We start from the raw sequence: 19,704 nt of genomic DNA, 5'->3' as shown, positions 1-19,704 counted from the left end.
GGTCTGCAATACAGCAACTGTCATATGTAAGAATATATTTAATATTCATATACACATCTCCAAAAGCCACTCTCATGCCACAAAAGATCCCAAGTCTTCCTGGCTGCTCTTTACACTCAGGGAATTTGCATCACTTGTACTGAAAGTGTAGCCCTGCTGGTGAATGAGTGAGTTTGATTTTCTATGACCTCTAGCTCAGGAGAAAAAAATCCACACAAGGAGACAGAGATGCTTTGGAGGGGGGATTGGGATCAGTGAGGCAACCGCAGTGACTACTTTCAGTTGACAAATTAAGTTTACTAAAAAGGAAAAAAAAAAAAAGTCGAAAGAAAGGACTCTCAGACCACATGGTTGGCAGGATCCAAGCTTGCCTGAAGGCCTCAGAAATTGAAACCAAATCTGATTAAAATGGACATTTCAAAACAACAAGAGACGCAGCAGCAAACGCACAGCTGCCATTTCCCGGCCACTTCCTGCGGGAGGCTTGGGGGAGGGGCTGTTTGTGTACAGATGGAGGTGGAAGCTATCCCCCCGCATCGCCCCCCGAAGGATGCAAATCTCTCACTCCAACAAATCCTACAAAGGATGACTGCTGATGGCACTGCCTTCCCCTGAAAACTGGGGACCTCAGGAAAGAAAGGGATGATGCGGGATCATCTTTTCTGCCACGGAAATGGGGATCCCCTTAGAGAGGGATCCCGCTTGTTAAGGGTTCCCTCTTTATTCTTCCCTCCGGCCCCTAAGCCCAGCTCAAATCCGGACGCCTCAGCACCGGCCCTACCAACCCCCATCCTTGGAGTGGGGGATTCTCCCTGGACTCGAGGGCCCCAAGCCAAGCACAGCTTCACTCCAGCAGGGCTCGCTCCTGCTCGCCAAGCTCAAGAGAACGTGCACCCACCCCTCCACTCCGCCAAGGAGACACCCTGAGACCCCTGGAAAGCCCTTTAACCTCCACTCACCGTTGCCAAAACGCCCCAACCCCCACAAACGGAGTGTGTAACCCGTCCAGGGAACCCCCTCACCTACCCTTCGCACTCGGGTAATCCCCACCCCTTCTGAAGAGGTGGAGCCCCTCCCGGGGATTCCACCCTGAGTCCCCCACAGGAGTCATCTCCACCAGCCAGGAGGCTTCTCCGCCTCCTCCTCGCAGCCTCCGCCGTCGCCGGGAGCCTCCACAGCTCCTCTCGCTCCCGCCCCCGCCGCCCCATCCCGGGTCTACATCAGGCCGGCCAGCCCCCTTTTCCTTCCAGCCCCCTGGGCGGAAAGACCCCCGCCCAGGGCTGGGTCCTAACTAGAAAGTCGGCGTCTCTCCCCACGACTTCCCCGCAAGGCTGTAGGCGGTTCCAGAGCCTCCGTTCCCTGAGGGAAACCTGGGATGAAAGCAGGGCTCCCTCCCCTCAGGCCCCCAGCCACATTCCCAACAGACCTGAGGCGGCGGCGTCCAGCCAGGCTCGGGGCTTGTCTCTCCCCGGGGGACTGGCGGTTCACATGGCCGCGCTCCGGGCGCCAGGAGGGGAGGGGAACGCGGGGGAGGGGGTCTGGGGTCCGGGAAGGGGGAGGGGGACGCGGCTCAACCGCGGGGCCCGAGCGGAGCCAACATGGCCGGCGGGGGAGGAGTGAGCCGAAGCCGGAGGGGGCGGGGAAGCTGCGGTCGCAAGAGAGCCGCCTTTCGCCGCCGGGTCCTAGCGCCGGGCATCCCGGCTCCCTGACCCGGATCTGGGTCCTAGCGCCGCGGCGTCACCCTAGCTTACCGGTAAGCTACCTCTGCACTGTTTCATTGTGGGCGGTAGTCCCGCATCACGTTGAGCATACTGAAAGGCGTGCCCTGAACCCAAGGTTAACCTCAAAGACTACACCAAATTTCTAGGACCAAGACATGTGCCAGTCCCCTAAGGGGGGGCGGGGCGGGAGATAGGAGAGGGAGATCATTTCGGGGGCAGCTATTTCCCATGATAAGTAGTGGAAAAGTGGAAGTGCAGAAGCGGAAAGGTTAGAAAAAATGCAATCCTGGTAAAGAGGTGGAAGAAGGCAAGCTCCATCTGCTGCCCACTCACCTGCCCCGTGGATGGCAGCCCGGTCCTGCCTGTATCACCAATTTCCCGGCGACATCAGCAGGACCCTGAGGGTCAGGAAGATTCCTGTGGGTAAGAAAAGGAACCTTGAGACGAGAAAGGGAAGGCCAGAGTCTAGCCAAAATCTGGTCAGAGGGACAGGGGAGTAACAGGAAAACTGACCAGCAAATAAGGTGCCCCAAATCACCACTTTTTATATAGTTCCAGTACTTTTTCTGATAGCGCTATATGTGAAAACTTCTGAGAGAAGGAAGGAAAAATCTAGTAGAGCACTAGAGATTAGCTATCACCTAAAATGTCTATTGCAGAGGCCCAGAATGGAGAACAATGTCATATGTGATGTTAGAATTTAGAGAATTTCTAGTTCAATCTTCTCTTGTTAGATGAAGAAATTATGGCCTGAAGGGAGTAACCAACTCATTCAAGGTCAAACAGTGGATAAAATGTGACCAGAAACCAGGTTTTTTTTTCCTTGCAACTCAACAGACTTTGCAGGCATCAAGATAATTCCTATTCAATTCATTGCAATGCAGTTCTACAAACAACTGCCTAACTGTGCAAAACTCAGGCTGAATTCTCTGGAAGAGGAACAGTTTCAGAGTGGGGATGATGAAACTCTGGCAGGTTGCAGGGGTCAACAAATACTTTTTTCCTCTGGGAGTCTGGGGAGGAAGAAGATCTGAAAACTGGGTGGGACCAGAGTAAGGCAGGACCAAATCCATCAGTCTAGATTGGATTTTCTTACTCCACAGAGAAGTGAGTTCTTCCTGTGTTTTGACAGACTTCATTCACCACAACAAATAAATGGCTCAGAAAAGCTAAGAAGGAAGTGAACTTCAGCAAAGCTCAAAGTGTGTAGGCCAGAGACAGGTTGAGGAGGGTTAGGAGGATGTCTCTCCTCCTGAAAAAAATAGGTTGTCAGCAGGAAGGAGCAGACAGAAATCAAAATCCTTTTCTCCTCCACGACTCAATAACAAATTTATAGGGTCACCTTGAATAAAAAATCAAGACCTCTAAAAGCCTACTAACTTCAAGTCTCTGGGTAAATAGGGATCACACTCAGGGTAGAGGGAGGGTCCCTTCTGGTGAAAGCAAGGACCCAGCAAACTTCTGCCTAGGAATGCCTCCGCCATCCCCCAAATAAAGACAAGTGAAGAAGAGAGCTCAGGGCATGGAACTGGCTTCCTAAAGGGACAAGAGAGAGAGCTAGGTATCCTTTTTCTTTTTCTCTTGTTCCTTTTCCAGGGCAGATGAGGGCGAACTTCCTACCTCCCGCCCCCAATCAGTGGGCAGGACAGTAGGAGGCGGGCGGCAGGGGAGGAGCCTGCTCCAGTCAGACGGGTGTAGCCACGCCCCCTCCCCCCCCACACACACCCACACACACCCACCCGCTGGCTCCACTCCTCTCCGGAAGAGCCGGTTACTCTTGTGCCCCACTGACTGCCCCCACCCCTTCCGAGCCTCAGGCCTAGTCTCCAGGGCAACCCCTAGGACTATCCCAGCCAGGAGCCGTTGGGAAGAAGGGTGTTGGATAGGAAAGGGCTACTCGGGATTAGAAAAGAAAGTGAGGCAGGATCCATTCTTTCCCATCTGATTCAGAAAGACTACAATCACCCTCCTCCTTGAATGAGACCCCTCCTCGTCCCTTCTAATCAGAGGTCTTCCTTGCTCTTTGAGTAAGGATGAGGCTGGGGTGTCAATATGCCAACAGCTGGGTGTTTCCTTCTTGCCAGAAGCCACCCCAAAGAGCAGCTGTGCTTCTCCCCCACATCCAGACGACAGAGGGCAGACTGACCCTTTAGATCCCCAGACATTCCTCAGTCCTATCAGATGTGGACAATTCCTACCCCATCTCTCTTTAGGAAGCTACTAGAAACAGGAAGGGGCAAATGGTCATTTTTTTCAGCAGCTTGTGAGAAGAGTAGCTAGAGAATATTCTGAACCTCTAACAAGCCAGGCCAGTGGGCGGGTAATAAAGAGAATGGGGAGGGAGAAATTAGCACCTGCTCTCCCTTTCTCACCCTCCCTGTGTTCCTGCTGTACCACCCTGACTGGGGTCAGCTGCCATAGTGCATGGCTCCACTGAGGAGCCAGAGGGCTGGAGCTCAGAGGGGTAAGAGACAGAAAGCAAGAGACGGCGGATTCGTTTACATCCCTCTACCTCTCCCTCTCCCTGTCCAGGCACTCCTGGAATTCAACCCCAACCACCACTGCTGACCACCCTCTCCTTCATCTCCCATCCCCACCCAGCTCCCTCTCAGCCTGTGAAACATGACTCAAATCCAGACACCCTGTCCCTTCATTCTGGAGTGTGTTGTACTGGGGACAGCGGGGAATGAGAGGGCAAGAAGAAAAGGGGCAGAGCTAAGGTCTCAGCTGGATTTGGACAGAGGGGAATTCTCTAATGGAGATAGGATAATTATCAATATTAAAGACCTCCCTCGCCCTCACTGGCTGAAGGGTTCATATGTTAATAGGGTCTAGTGGGGAGATAGCCTTCAACCTGTTAACCATTCCAACCTGTCCCACTCTCCTCTCCAGGTTAATGGAAAACAGTGTTCTCCCCCCGCACCCTCCCACCCCGTATTTTGGGGAGGCCAGATTCTCGCCATCAAAAGGACCTCATCCCTCTTCTCTCCAAATTGGTATGGTCCCCTCAGATTCAGCAGTCTTCCTTCAAACTCTCCAAGGAGCTTATCCAAACTGGTCTCAGAAGAGGATGGGGAAAGACCTAATTTCCCCAGGACTTCTTTTGCATCTGAATAGAAAAGGCCGGGCTTCCCAGGCCTTCCTCACCACCCCCAACACCCTTAGAGACTTAGTCCTAGCCCTTCATCCACTGTTCTCCAACAGCCCCTTAAGCCCAGAATCACAAGATTCTGGGTGGCCACCCCCCACCATTCCCTGGCTCTGGGGTAAGAGCTGTCTTAGGCGCCACTGGCCCATCCCAAGCTTAGAAGGGCCCTTCCCACCTGGGTTGGTGCTGAGATCGCACCCCCTAAGTCTTGGAGAAATGACGTATGGTGAGGGCTTCAGGAAAGCTTTAGATGAGAGTTAGTTGAACTTGAATGGCTAAACGGAGCAGGGCCTGAAAGTGACTCTAGGCTATGATAACCCCTACCCCCCTTACTACGGGGAAGGAGAGGAGTTGGGGTGACGGTTATTCCCCCTCCCATTGGAGGTTAGGATGGCGTGGGAAAGCGATGGTTCCACAGGGGAGGAAGCGATATCCAGACCAAGGGAGATTTTTCTGGCGAGGAAGGCGCGGGGGAGGGGGAGATCCTGGGTCCAGAATAGGAGGGGTACCCGGGAGAGGTTGGCCGAAAGGCGTGAGACGCCTCCGGATTCCGGTCGCAGAGGACAGGGGAGAAATGCGCGAGTAGATAGTGCGGGGGAGAGAGGAAGGGCAGCTCCCGCAGCGGGAGGATCAGATCCTGAGTCCGGGGCAGCGCGGATCCCGGGTAGAAGACTGCAAGGGCGGCCCGCCGGGGGACTCCGGGACCGGACGTAGGTGCCAGGCCTCACCTGGAGCAGGGCCGGGCGGTGGCGGCAGCGCAGGTGGCCGAGCCGGGCGGCTGCGGCGCCTCCTCCCCCAGCCCTGGGCCGCCGGCGGGGCGGGGGGGCAGGGGGGGGGGAGGTAGCACTTAAAGGGGCAGGAGCTACTGGGGTAGGGACGAGCGCTCGGGTAGGGCTGTCGCGAAGAATCCGCTGGGGGAGGGGGAAGCCGCTGGCGTCTCCTAGGGGCCAGAACCAGGAAGAATCCCAGATGGAGGAAGAGAACAGATCCCCAGGAAGAAGAGACAGAAACTTCTGCGGTGAAGTGGGGGATGGTGGTGGGTTAGAACTGGAGGACCTGGGATAGCTCTACCCGCGCTCCGGGAGACACCGGCCGAGATCTCTTCACAAAGGAGGGCCAGGAAGGCAGTGAGAGTCACAAGGACTCCGGAGGAATAGAGAGGTGTCCGAGAGGAAACTCACGGCCGAGCCTGCTGCGGGTAACGCACAGCGGCCCTACTAGGTGAACAGGTTCAACTCCTCGGAAGCTCAAGCCCTACCGCTGCGGGGAGACGCAGCCTCCTTCCCCCGGCACTACCCAAGTGTAAAAGCTTCTGGAATCAGGAAGCCACGAGGGCAAAGACCTCCTAGGCCTTTCAACCTCAGTCTTGCCTCTCCCTGTCTCTCAGTGACTGGAGCGTGGGGGGCCGCCAGTAGCTGCGCTGATGAAGCTGATGTGGGACCGTGAGAATCGGCTTTATTCTAGTTCAGTTTTCCCCCAACCACCGCCACCCTTGCAGCAACCTCTGGGGCAACAGGAAGCAGCTGCTCAGTGCAGCCCCCACCTGGTGGTGGGTCGGGGTGGGGGAGGAAAGAAGACAGGGACTTAAAAAGGCCTGGGAAAAAATAGAGGGAGAGGCACCTTAAAAATTCTCCAACGTGACCAGAAGTGGGCTTTACTTTAAAGGGGAGGCCACCAATGAGTGCTGTAAAATATTTCTTGAATCCCAGCAGCTTAATGGGGAGGCACAAGGGACTGGGGGGTTGAAGGGGCGGGAGTGGGGCGGGGAGGAAGCCCCCACCTAAGGGGCAGTCCAGGCTCTTCCCTGAGGCTGGTGCTTGCCAACGCTGACGATCCCTTGGTCTCACAGGACTCACCAGCTGAGTCCTGTGCCCCTATAGTCTGGTTTCCCCTCCTTCTCCCCCCAGAAGAGCAAAGGTTAGGCCCCACCCCTGCTGAGTCAGCCAGGGAGGAAGGTAGGCATCCCTCAGGCCTTCCCGGGGGCTGGTCCTCATACTTACTCATGTCAGGCTGGCAGGGCTCCAGGGCTGGGACCACCAGCTCCTCACTGTCCTTGGTTCCCCCTTCACGTGCAGGCTGGTGTTAGATCCTCCCAAACTATGAGCTGGGAACTAGCACGAATCAAAAAGCCAATGTATGCTTCCTGCGAACCACAGCCTGAACTGCTGTAGGGTGATGTCCCTGTGTGACAGACTGGGGTGGGGAGGGAGGAGGGAGGGGCGGGGCTTTCTCTGGGTGGAGAGGGAGGAGGCGGTGAGGACAGGGCCGAACCAGGAGAAATATGGAGGAAGGTTAGATCTGTGTTGACACCCTAGTGGCGTGGTACCAGGAGTGGTGAAGGGGGAAGGAAATAAATAGTTGCAGCTAGTGAGGAGAAGGTTCTCGATGAATGCTAAGAGACAGAAATGTGTGGGGGGAGGGGTAGAAGTATGGGAGAAACCACCTTTAGAATCACAGTTCCTAGGTCTTTCTGCATCTAGATAACATGGGAAAACAGAGCAGAGAGGGTGGACCCGTAGCCCGGGGACTTCTGTGTCAGCTTCTTACCCATTCCAGAGTCAAAACCTAGAGGATGTGCCCACACCCCCATAACTCAGCATTTCCCCAAATCCAGGCTTTCCTAGGGGCAAACTACTGAGCACAGGCGGCTCATGGGCTCCACCTTCCGGCCAAACCGCGACACAGGACAGGCTGGTGCCAAGGACGTCAGAGGCAGATGGGAGGTAACTTAAAGGCCCCTACTCCACCCCTGGCACCTCTCCCAGGGCCCCTCCCCAACCTTCAGCCCCCAGGGGCCTCTGAATTGGGATCTCAGTTTATCCTGCCCTGCTTTTACCCAACTTGAAAGCCTCAGGGTGGAGCTTATAGATTCAGCCTCCTCCTTAGGACAAAACCCCCAGCTGGTATGTAAACAGTCATTAGCAAAGAACCATATCCCAGCAAATGGCCTTCATGGATTTCAAAATGGTGAGATCAGTTCTTGCAGAGCCTTCAGTCCTACCACCAGAGGGCAGATGGGTCTGGGTCTGGGCCTACAAAAAAATATCGAAGGGAACACCTAAGGGGCACCAAATCCAAGCTTGCACTTTAACAGGCGCTTGTTAGGTGGCTGTTCTTGTAATCCTTGCCTAAATGAAGCCTAAAATGAAGGGAAGATTGTCTACATTCCATTATTTAGCTCAGAAACTCAAGCCCAACAACCCTGAAAATTACCTCTTAAAAAAATTTATTTTGGCCACACCACAGGGTATGTGGACCTTAGTTCCCCAACCTGGGACAGAACTTGCACCCCCTACAGTGGTAGGGGTCAACTGCTGGACCACCAGGGAAGTCTCTGAAAATTACTCTTCCTGTAACATTTTTTCCCCAATTTTCTTAAGGAATTTTAGCAAACCTCAAAATAGGCCTTAAGGAACTTTATATTCTGCATTGCCGCAAGGAATCAGACATACAAGTCTTGCCCAGAATATGTTAGGAGGTAGTAGTCAGGGACACCTTCTGAAAAAAATGGTGGTAATAGAAGACAGCCCTTTTGACTCAGTCTTAATCCCTCAGAACATGCATCATTTCCAAAAAATTTAATTCACTGATTGATCTGTGCCTTCTCTTAGAATAGCAGTGATTTCTAAACCCAATTTCCCCAAGATGTCCTAAAAATTCTTTTGCTTTTTAAAAAAGGACTGCACTACATATTTAAGAAGCAAAACTCAACTTGAAAAATGACATAAAAGGGCCAAAAATCTATTAGGATCCCATCATTCCCAGGAAACCCCTTCACAAGACTCAACTATTCAACAATGCAAGACAATGGCTTTTCTTTTTGGATGACCCCATTTTCTAAAATACTATTAAAAACTTCAGTACTGGCTGTGTTGTCAGGACCAAGAAAAACAGACAGATGTTGAGGGATATACATTTTATTGGAAACCTTAAATATTCTTCAGACAGAACACAATGTCTTCAATCAAGGCCCTCACGTGGCCTACAGAGAAAACTGCGATTTCCGGATTAGGGGCGAGGAGAGGGACACCATGGAGGATGAGTGCTTAATTTGCCAAAAGGACCCCCTCATGAGTGCTCTTCAGCCAACTTATCAGCTTTTGCCACAGCTTCTTCAATGGGTCCCACCATATAGAAGGCCTGTTCTGGGAGATGGTCATATTCACCTATATGGAAAAAAAAAATCCAACTGGTGAGAAGTGAAGGATATTAACTTCTACAGTGGTTACATACCTCACCACTTGAGGCCACCAGTCAGAACGTGATGAAATCCTGTCATCTTAGGTTCTTTTCTTAAACTCGCCTCACAATTTACAAGAAATGCTACAGTACATATTAAGAATATATGGTCTGGAGTCACATAACTCAGGTTCAAATTCTTTCTGGCTGTATGATAATGGGGCCAGTTAAACTTTCCACGCTTCAAGCTTCCTAATGTGTAAAATAGGATAATAATGCCTTCTTTATAAGGATGTTATAATTCACTTAGAAGAGTAGCTGGCACTGAAAACTAAGACTCACTAAATCTAAGGCTCACTCTCAGATGGTATTTTCAAAGAAAATTGATGGAGAATAACTTATTTTCATATATAAATTATGTAATTAGGCACAATATATATTGCTTGATGGTTCCTTGAACAGGAACACAGCACAGCATTTAAGGGAGTTCAGCTTCTATGCCACTTTATGTTCAGCCTTATACTGGAAATCTCACCTGCCAAAATCTGCTGGAATCCTTTGATGGTCTCCTTGAGGGGTACCAGCTTCCCCAAATGACCAGTAAAGACCTCAGCCACCTGGAATGGCTGAGACAAGAAACGCTGGATTTTCCGTGCACGAGACACAGTTAACTTGTCTTCTTCAGAAAGTTCATCCATACCCAGGATAGCAATGATGTCCTGGAGGGATTTGTAGTCCTATGAAAAAACAAGATTAGAGAGGCCAAGTAAATATTTACATTCCTCAAATCTGGACAAAACTTAAGGGTTAATACAACTTTATATTCACAATGAGCTTTGTATAGAGCATTTTAGCACTTTACTGCACTTAACTGAAACAAATCAGTTACATGAGGGCCCTCAGCTAAGATTGGTATCTTGTTTCCCCTACTCCGAATCTATCCGGTGCTGTTATAAAAAACTCCAAACCTGAAAACTCAGGAGACCTCATTAACACTCACTAGGAATTCTAGTCTCTTCTTTCCTTGCTCTAAAGCAAATCACACAAATTTCCAGGAAGATCTTGTCCTAATATAGTCCCCAAATTCCCTCTATGACTTTATGGCCACTGATCTCACCTGCAGAATCTTTTGCACCCCACGGGCAACATCATAATGCTCACTGCCAACAATGTTGGGATCCATGATGCGAGACGTGGAGTCCAAAGGATCCACAGCTGGATAGATGCCCAGCTCAGCAATAGCACGGGACAACACAGTGGTAGCATCCAAATGGGCAAAGGTAGTGGCCGGGGCAGGATCCGTCAAGTCATCAGCAGGCACATAGATAGCCTAAAGTGAATCAAGAACCCATTAAGAGCAGCAGGAAGCCAAGTAATTCTACTTAAACCATCCCCCTTTCTGACCCCTCCTCATTATGTTACTCTATCTTCTCAATATTCAAGAGTCCAAAGGAGACTCTTACACTCCTAATGCAGAGTATTAGTGGTTACATATTATCTGGTTCCTCCAAGCTGTGATGGAAGAATTTTCATTGTTACTCCTTTTGTTCTTCATCCCACTTTTTAACTCTAAACCAAAACACTCGCCCTACTATATCAGGAAAATGAATCATGAAAGTTAAAAAAATTTAGACAAAGTTTTTGATCATTTTACTATATATACCATCTACATATATTTGAAAATTGTAGTAGCCAATGTAGTACATATTTAAAGCTCACTTCAAAGTTCTCTTCAGGTTGGAAACCACTATTTTGTGATCTACATTTACATATACACCTTTAATTAGTTCAGATGAGTGGTTTCTTAATCTTTTAGCGTCTTTAACATGCACACACAGAATTTTAAATATTAAGCTCCAGTACTTACTTAAAAAAGTAACAAGATTTTATACCTCTGTACATGCCTTTACACAAATTAGACCTTCATCCATTTAATTGTTCTCACCTGTACAGAGGTGATAGATCCCTTTTTGGTGGTGGTGATTCTTTCCTGCATGGTACCCATGTCAGTGGCCAGGGTAGGCTGATAACCCACAGCAGAAGGGATTCTGCCCAATAAAGCAGACACCTGGGGAAAAAAAAAAGAAAAACCATATCCGTAGCCTTATCTGCATCATTCCGTAGAAAGGTCAAATGAACCAAATTCTCCCAAGCCTACCTCTGAGCCAGCCTGGGTGAAGCGAAAGATGTTATCAATAAACAGCAACACATCTTGACCTTCTTGGTCTCTGAAGTACTCAGCTACAGTCAGCCCAGTCAGAGCAACCCGGGCCCGAGCACCAGGTGGTTCATTCATTTGACCGTACACCAGCGCTACCTGCAGCAATTATAAACAATCAGAAATCCTGGCAGAGGAGTGTGAAAGTCATCTATCCAAGGTCACCAAATCAGAGAAACTACCAGAAAACCCTCCTCCTCAGGTGTCTAGATTTTTGTTCATAAATTTCCTTTTCCTTTTAGAGCTGCAGTTCAAAACAAAAGATAAGTTCTTTTATTACTAAGGCATTCTTCTGGCAGGAAGGAAATAAACTGTAAATATGTGAAAGGCACAAAATAGGGTTGAGACATTAAGAACCATGTTTAATGTCCCCAGAATTAGCTTTCAAATGATGGGTCTATATATCAAAAAAACAAAAACCCAAGAAATGTTATCTAATATTAAAAAGGAAAACGCAATGTACATGAGTGTATTAGAAACAGGGGAAAATACTGATAGAACTTTCCTTTGTAGGTCCTAGGACAATAAAATGAAAACACAAAACAAGTCAACTTCAACAGTTTCCTGACACTACTTACACAGACATCAGCTCAGCGCTCACCTTAGAGGTAGCATCTTTTAAGTTGATAACACCAGACTCAATCATTTCATGGTATAAGTCATTGCCCTCACGGGTCCTTTCACCAACACCAGCAAACACAGAGTAACCACCATGGGCTTTGGCAACATTGTTGATTAACTCCATGATCAGTACTGTCTTGCCGACTCCAGCACCACCAAAAAGCCCTACATGAGGTTGAGAAAAAACAAATTAAGAATTTCATTTCCATAAAAAGCAAACTTCAAAAAAAAATTTTGTTTCTTTCCATCTTTTCCCTTCTCAGAAATGGCATCTGGCTTCAGCAAACTCAGAAGAACGAAAGTCAGAAGCTGCTCATCAGTGAGGGACGTTATCTCAGTACCCACTCATAACATGGTAGGATTTGTTTCCCACATTAGGTTTGGAAAATATCTACCTGTCATTTAACATACCAATTTTGCCACCCTTGGCATATGGAGCCAGCAGATCCACAACCTTGATACCAGTAACCAGAATTTCTTGTTCAACACTCATCTCCACGAATTCAGGAGCCTCAGCATGAATAGCAGCAAATCTGTAAAGGCAGATGAGAAGATCAGTGTCTATTCATCTTATTAAAAAGTTCTTCTCAATTCTCAAGCCTAACCCTTTACTCACAGTCTCATCTTTTATATAACACTCTAGACAAATTACCACCCACCATCGAGCCCAAATACTCTGCCAATAAAAGGAATTTCATTATCTCAGGAAGCAATAATCCCATTCCCTGACAACTCTGTCATGAAGTTTTCCTTTTACAGAATCTAAACAGCACTTCTTCACATACCAATATGAAATACAAACACCACTGGTATTAAGATGAACTGAAATAATCAACCTATGGAGTTCAGTTTTCTTTTTTATAATCAGATTTTCTGCATCATTCATTTTCTTCATAAGAAATTGCATTGTGTGGTTTAAAGAAATGACTAGAGCAGCATTTTAGGGATTCTCTGCAGAAAAAGTCTGCTATAGTAGATGGTGCCACCTTAATGTATAAAACTGCTAGGAAAAAGTTCCTTTGTGTGTAGATACAACAACAGGAATACTTACTGCTTGGTTTTGATGGGACCCCTCTCATCAATAGGTTCTCCAATGACGTTCATGATTCTACCCAAGGTCTCAGGGCCAACAGGAATTCTGATTGGTGCACCAGAATCCAGGACTTTCTGACCTCTAACCAAGCCTTCTGTACCATCCATAGCAATGGTCCTTACTGTGCTCTCACCTGTCAGATATAAGCATTGCAGGATTACACAGAAGGACAAACTGGCTTCGTGGTATTTAATTAAGTTGTAGCTGGCATTAAACACTAAGTCAACCAAGACTTCTTCTCAGTACCTAAATGTGGCTTCAGCAAACTCAGAAGAACGAAAGTCATTTTGATAAAATCATCATAGAAGACAGCCTGGTTTTGAGGGATATTTGGGTCGAACAAGATCTTTACTATTCCTAACAAATTCTACTTACCCAAATGCTGGGCCACCTCCAAAACCAGCCTGGTCTCCCTGCCTTGCACCTCCAGGGCATTTAGGATGGGAGGCAGTCCCTCATCAAACTGGACGTCCACCACTGCACCAATGACCGCCACGATGCGCCCAGTGGTGGCGCCGGCCTTTGGCGATGGAGATGCTTGAGCGGCATAGTCTCTGGCTAACCGACAAAAAAGATGTTGAAGTTGAGGTTAGGACAGTTAAAGGTCATCGGACGCCCGGACTTAACTCACAAGGACTAGTGAACGCAGCCCAGGCCCGGCCCCCTTCCGCTTGCACGGAAGGCGGGTCCAGAGGGAGGGCCGCGCTGGAAACGGAGCGCGAGCCTGCACCATCTTCCCATCCTCATGCACAAAACTCCATTATTCGAGAGCGCGAGCGGTGCCCCCATTTCACGGGAAGGTCAATGCACCTGCTCGCACTATTACGTCACACAGCGCCCCTCTTCCAAAATAAGACGGAATTACATTGTCCCTGTTCTTGTTCTTCCGCCGTTAGAGGGCAGGGCGCTAGCACTGGCGTCCTTCTAGCACCACAGATCCCTCAGGCCGGAGCAACTATTGGCCCCAGGCTCAAGGTCATGGGACGACAGAAGCGAACCCAGCTGCTAGAGCAAGGCACTTACCAGGCTGGAGCGCTGCAGGACCGGCCCGCAGTAAAAGCTGGGCTTGCGGTAGCGGCGCTGAAGGGCTGAGTCCCCGCAAGGCCCCGGAGGCCGAGGCAGCAACCACACGACCCACAAGTCCCAACATGGCGGAGCCCAGGTGGAGACTGAGCGCTGCAGCGGTCTGGCCTCCAACTGCCAGCAGTTGGAGGCGAGACCCACTCTGCAGTAGGCACGGCCATTGGGTAATTTTTCTGCTTATCACTCTGGGCGCTGCTGCTATAGGCCAATAGTCTCTCATCTTCTCAATCATTGGCCAAAATTCGTGCTAATCTGAATTCCTTTTCTTATTGGACAATGACTGGCTCGGTGCAACCCTCAGAACTTTGAAACATAATTGGACAACAGGGATGTCAGTCGGAGAGAGCTCTTGGAGGAACTGCGTTTGGGAAAGGGGCCGAGTTCCTGTGCGGAAGCACGTGGGCTGTCTTTGGCTGTCCTTGGGCTCTCTCCTTAGATAGGACCTTGAGCTAGGTGACAGTCTCAGGGGCGGTTTTATGGAAGTGGTAGCCTCATGAGGCAACTTTGACTGACCTGGGCTAGTTAGGAGTCTTCTCTAGAGTCAAACGGTTTTTCTTCCGCAGTAGGGAGATTGGAATTTTTTAGACAATTCAGCAGGTCAGGAATCTGGACAGAATTAAAGCTACAATGAAAGACACTCATATAAACCAGTCTTTTAAAAAATGTGTGCTGGGCATTGAGGAGGCAAAGATAAATAAGACTTAAAAACAGATGAGCAAAAAATACAATAAAGTGTGATAGGTCTTGGTTAGTACAGGGTAAAACAGATGGAGGAAGGGATAAATTTAGGTCATCTAGAAATGTGAAATGTAGGTGGAATTGCCTTTAAAGTGGAAGAGGTTGACAGACCTGTTGGGAAACATCCGTAGAATTCCTAGGGTAAAGTAGGAAGACTATTCCATTATATATTTGTATTACACAGCATGTTTCTTTTGTGGTACTGCAGGTGAGGAAGGTTTCAGGTGAGGAAGGGAAAAAAGAGGCGAGTAAAGAGATGAATGGAGAAGGCAATGGCACCCCACTCCAGTACTCTTGCCTGGAAAATCCCATGGACAGAGGAGCCTGGTAGGCTGCAGTCCATGGGGTCGCGAAGAGTTGGACACGACTGAGCGACTTCACTTTCACTTTTCACTTTCATGCATTGGAAAAGGAAATGGCAACCCACTCCAGTGTTCTTGCCTGGAGAATCCCAGGGACCCGGGAGCCTGGTGGGCTGTCATCTCTGGGGTCGCACAGAGTCGGACAGGACTGAAGTGACTTAGCAAAGAGATGAATACAGAGAGAAGAACCAGTTCTCAGGGCCTTGGATGGGAGTGGAAGCAGGGCAGAGGTAAGTGTGTGGTCCTTGAACACATTTATGATTTATGAAAACACATTTATGATTTATGAAAAATCATAAAATAAATAGGACATCCTTTAATGTAGTATTGACTTTAAGGTATTTGGGAGCTGGATGGAGGAAACCCTTAATCTATTAAAACAAACATGGCTAATGACAAACATGGCTGCTAATCTATTAGAACAAACATGGCTAATGACAAACATGGCTGCAGGTCAGCATGAAGCTACTTCCCCAGACTTTCTCCAACCAGCACACATTAGTTCTTATTTTTCTGCATGATAGTTGGGTTTTCTACTGTTTGGTAGCAAGAACTACAAAGAACTTAAAAGGAGAAAGCAGGAACATAAGAGAACTAGAGAAAGTTTAATTTGAAGTGCCTGTGGTTTCCCAGGTGGCACTAGTAGTAGTAAAGAACCTGCCTGCCAGTGCAGCAGACCAGAGACCTGGGTAGCATCCCTAGGTCAGGAAGATTCCTTGAAGAAGGGCATGGCAACCCACTCCAGTATTCTTGCCTGGAGAATCCCATGGAAAGAGGAACCTGGTGGATTACAGTCCATAGCGTCCCAAAAGTTCACGTCTAAAGCAACTTAGCATCCACACAGGTACTCTTGCCTAGTAAGAGGGAAAGAACCCAAGAAAACAGCAATGTGTATGGAGCAGGTAGAAAAAAATAAACCATCTTGGGAAATAGCAGAGGAATAAGGAGAAGACTGAAGAACATACACTATGCAAGAATCAAGTAGAATATTAAGGAGAAAGTGGTCAATATTATCAATGATATAACTATGCTATAAAATAAGGGCTCAAAAGAACTTGTTGGGTTTGGCAACTAGGAATTCATTCTGCAGTGATACAGGGTCAAGGAATTTCAGTGGGCTGCATGCAGGATATACAGTTTTGTTTTGCAACTTGTGCTCTTCCGATTACTCGGGGCAGCATCCCATTTAATAGGAACCTATACATTTCACTTGCTTTTCTCAACTATTAGAGTTGAAGTTTCTATAGAAAGGATAAGATACTTAAAGTGTATTGCCCCTGGAACCAGACTGGGTTTAAAATCTTTTTACACTTACTAGACATCATTGAGCAAGTTTAAAATCTCTGTATATCATCTTCCTCATTATAAGAGATGAGAATTATCTCATAGAGTTGTCTCAAAAATCAAATAGATTAAAATGTGAAAGAAGCATTTAGAAAAATGTCTGGCACATAATCAGCACCATATTTGTGTTGACTAGTATTTTTACTTACTATTGACTTAGTGTTAAGATCCTTTGGTTCTGTATCACTTTTGGTTGTGGCCAAAATTTTTATTAACCATCAAACATTTAACCTGACACTTCACTTAATCCAGGTGTCCAAGGAAAGATTTCAACATAAAATTCCAGGTAACTGAGGCTCATCACTTTTTGAAATGTTTTTACATATTTAGGATATTATCAGGAAACTTTATTCTTTGGGCAGTTGCTGCTGCTGCTGCTGCTAAGTCACTTAAGTCGTGTCCAACTCTGTGTGATCCCATAGACGGCAGCCCACCAGGCTCTGCCATCCCTGGGATTCTCCAGGCAAGAACACTGGAGTGGGTTGCCATTTCTTTCTCCAATGCATGAAAGTGAAAAGTGAAAGTGAAGTCACTCAGTCATGTCTGACCCTTCTCGACCCCATGGATTGCAGCCCACCAGGCTCCTCCGTCCATGGGATTTTCCAGGCAAGAGTACTGGAGTGGGTTGCCATTCCATTGTCTTCTCCCTTGGGCAGTTGGGTTACATTAAACAAATCTTTGTATCACAATGCAACGCTAAATGCTCTTAGTGTTACCGAGGTGGATATATAAAGCTATTTCTCCACTATGCTCGTTCGTAAATTTTTAGTTTTTCTAACTCCTTTGCTGTCTGAAATTAGATAACCTGCTCAATTTATAATACTGTCTAAAATCCGCCTGCAATGCAGGAGACCCATTTGATTCCTGGGTGAAGTTCTGCTGGAGAAGGGATATGCTACTCACTCCAGTAATCTTCTGGAGAAGGCCATGGCACCCCACTCCAGTACTCTTGCCTGGAAAATCCCATGGACAGAGGAGCCTGGTAGGCTGCAGTCCATGGGGTCCCGAAGAGTTGGACACGATTGAGCGACTTCACTTTCACTTTTCACTTTCATGCATTGGAGAAGGAAATGGCAACCCACTCCGGTGTTCTTGCCTGGAGAATCCCAGGGACAGGGGAGCCTGGTGGGCTGCCGTCTATGGGGTCGCACAGAGTCGGAAACGACTGAAGCAACTTAGCAGCAGCAGCCAGTATTCTTTGGCTTCCCTGGTGGCTCAAACAGTAAAGAATCTGCCTGCAACGTGGGCGACCTGGGTTCAATCCCTGGGTTGGTATGATCCCCTGGAGGAGGGCATGGCAGCCCACTCCAGTATTCGTGCCTGGAGAATCCCCATGGACAGAGGAGCCTGGCAGGCTACAGCCCATGGGGTCACAAAGAGTCAGATACAACTAAACACAGCACATTTTAGAGTTTTGACATATTTTGGTGTTACTTTCTTGATTTCTAGATAGCCCAGGTAATATTTCACGTAAAATACAAGTTACTTTCCATGGGATAAGAGAGATCACAAAGACTGAACCTGAAGTTAATTTCAAATTAACTAACCTCTCAATTTATGACTGGAAACCTTACGAATTTCATCTTAAGGTGAAAATTGTGTTTACCATGAACTTTTCTTTTGGCTGAGCAGCAGCTTTCAGAATCTTAGTTCCCTAACTAGGGATTGAATGCAGAGCAGTGAAAGGATAGTCCCAAACACTGGACTGCCAGGAAATTCCTTACAAACTCATTTCAACTGCCATTCATAGTGGCCAAGTCCCACATTCATTCAGTACTTTGTCTCTACCATATTTTTTGACGATCATGTTGGGTGATTTCAAAAATAATCCAATCAATTCCCTGGCTTCAGAGTTTTTTAATCTTTTCAATTCCAATTAGTTTTGAACTGACATTCCACTTAAGTATCCTACTCAAGTTGTACCTCAAAAATCTAATATTCTCTTGTCAGACCACAATTTTTTTTTTTTTAATGCAAGTTAATACATGAACAAATTGTAAGCACACAGGATCAGGATAAATCCTTTCATCACTACCCAAATCTCATTCCCAGAAATAAGCATTAAAAAATATTTTGCATCTATGCATTCACTTTCATTCCATCCCATGTCCATAAAACATATATTCTTATCTTTTAAAAAAACTTCAGTGGAGGCACACTTCAGAAAACATAAGGTTTCTGATCTTTATGTTTTTGAGAACTTTGTGTCAGTTTACATTTTTGGTTGTAGCTACACCTTATGGCACAGAAATGTGTAATAACTTACTCCATTAATGGTTATTTGGATTGTTTTAAATGGCTATTACATGCAGTATTGAAGGAAAAAAAGGAAATCTTATAAACATGAGTATACCATCTATTGCTTCTTTAAAATTACAAGAAATAAAATGTTGGTTTAAAGTTATGTTCATTTAATTTAAAAAATTTTATTTTTGATTGTGCCACAGGACTTGTGGGATGGGGAACCTTAGTTCCTCCACTAGGGAGTGAACCCAGGTGCCTGGCAGTGAGAACACAGGATCCTAACCACTGGACCAGCAGGGATTACCTATGTTTTTCTAGATCTCTCCTTTGTACCTTGTAGATTTTGCATCATTCTTGGAAGAATTTCCCCGTATCGTAAGAATTTGAACTTTTTGCAGTGAGTGGGCCAGGAACCACCAGCCCCAGAATCATCTAAATCTACATTATCTACTATGGTAATCACTAGCTATATGGGATTACATGTTAAAATTGTTAATTCAGTTTTTAGTCACACTAGCCACATTTCCAATAGTTCTTTGCAGCTGGCACTGACTCTATCAGACAATGGAGAGACACAGAACAATTTCATCAGTCATACTGGATGGGGTTGCCATCTTAGCAGAACCAACTTATTCAGAATCTGTTTTAGATCTAAAGGAAGTTGTCAAGCTTTACCACACATCAGAACCAGCTAGAGGGCCTAAGACCCTACAGCTGTTTCTGATTTGGAAGATTTGGGGGCCCAGGATTTATATATCTAACAAGCTCCTAGGTGAAACTGATGCTGGTAGCCAGGACACTTAAAAAAAACCAAAAACTACATCTCTATTTTGGCTGCACCTTGTGGCATGTGGCATCTTCGTTCCTTGACTAGGGATCAATCCACTGCCCCCCGTGTATCCAAAGCATGGTGTTTTAGCCACTGGACCACTGGGGTCACACATGTCTAAGTA

At 47.3% G+C, this 19,704-nt stretch overlaps 2 protein-coding genes, 1 long non-coding RNA gene and 2 other non-coding genes across 7 annotated transcripts in view; 1 reads left to right on the top strand and 4 right to left on the bottom strand.

The window, feature by feature from the left end:
- Window positions 1–7,023, bottom strand: part of BAZ2A (bromodomain adjacent to zinc finger domain 2A) — a 34,986-nt gene extending 27,963 nt beyond the window's left edge. Inside the window, exons 1-2 of one of the 3 annotated variants that reach the window (XM_061416790.1) lie at window positions 6,870–7,023; window positions 2,055–2,138 (exon numbers count right to left, since the gene is read on the bottom strand). The gene's annotated coding sequence lies outside the window, so the exon portion shown is untranslated. Of the gene's footprint in view, window positions 1–1,426; window positions 1,533–2,054; window positions 2,139–5,597; window positions 5,685–6,869 lie in introns of those variants that run through there. The other 2 variants (XM_061416791.1, XM_061416789.1) reach the window with 2 other exon arrangements.
- A 78-nt stretch (window positions 7,024–7,101) lies between these two features.
- Window positions 7,102–12,409, top strand: LOC133247696 (uncharacterized). The gene is made up of 2 exons (XR_009736469.1): window positions 7,102–7,592; window positions 12,151–12,409. It is a non-coding gene; the product is annotated as an uncharacterized LOC133247696 (long non-coding RNA).
- Window positions 8,771–14,177, bottom strand: ATP5F1B (ATP synthase F1 subunit beta). The gene is made up of 10 exons (XM_061416805.1): window positions 14,004–14,177; window positions 13,356–13,538; window positions 12,939–13,113; window positions 12,299–12,420; window positions 11,868–12,052; window positions 11,207–11,365; window positions 10,994–11,116; window positions 10,166–10,378; window positions 9,584–9,785; window positions 8,771–9,035 (listed from the first exon to the last, which is right to left on the bottom strand). Exons 1-10 carry the CDS (start codon window positions 14,128–14,130, stop codon window positions 8,938–8,940), a joined length of 1,587 nt encoding a protein of 528 aa, XP_061272789.1. The 5' UTR covers window positions 14,131–14,177; the 3' UTR covers window positions 8,771–8,937.
- Window positions 12,142–12,212, bottom strand: LOC133248992 (small nucleolar RNA SNORD59). The gene has a single exon (XR_009736810.1). It is a non-coding gene; the product is annotated as a small nucleolar RNA SNORD59 (small nucleolar RNA).
- Window positions 13,215–13,289, bottom strand: LOC133248991 (small nucleolar RNA SNORD59). The gene has a single exon (XR_009736809.1). It is a non-coding gene; the product is annotated as a small nucleolar RNA SNORD59 (small nucleolar RNA).
- Window positions 14,178–19,704: the final 5,527 nt, after the last annotated feature.

This window comes from Bos javanicus, chromosome 5 (genome assembly GCF_032452875.1).
Source record: "Bos javanicus breed banteng chromosome 5, ARS-OSU_banteng_1.0, whole genome shotgun sequence".
Taxonomy (NCBI): Eukaryota; Metazoa; Chordata; class Mammalia; order Artiodactyla; family Bovidae; genus Bos; species Bos javanicus.
The sequence above is the reverse complement of the archived record's forward strand: the minus strand, read 5'-3'. Positions and strand labels throughout refer to the sequence as shown.

Excerpts from the sequence above, each read along its gene's own strand:
- ATP5F1B (XM_061416805.1), bottom strand. The coding sequence starts at position 14,130 with ATGTTGGGACTTGTGGGTCGTGTGGTTGCTGCCTCGGCCTCCGGGGCC. Across the intron at positions 13,539-14,003 it reads TCCTGCAGCGCTCCAGCCTG|CCAGAGACTATGCCGCTCAA; the intron begins GTAAGTGCCTTG and ends TTTGTCGGTTAG. Across the intron at positions 12,421-12,938 it reads GGTCCCATCAAAACCAAGCA|ATTTGCTGCTATTCATGCTG; the intron begins GTAAGTATTCCT and ends CTGCCTTTACAG.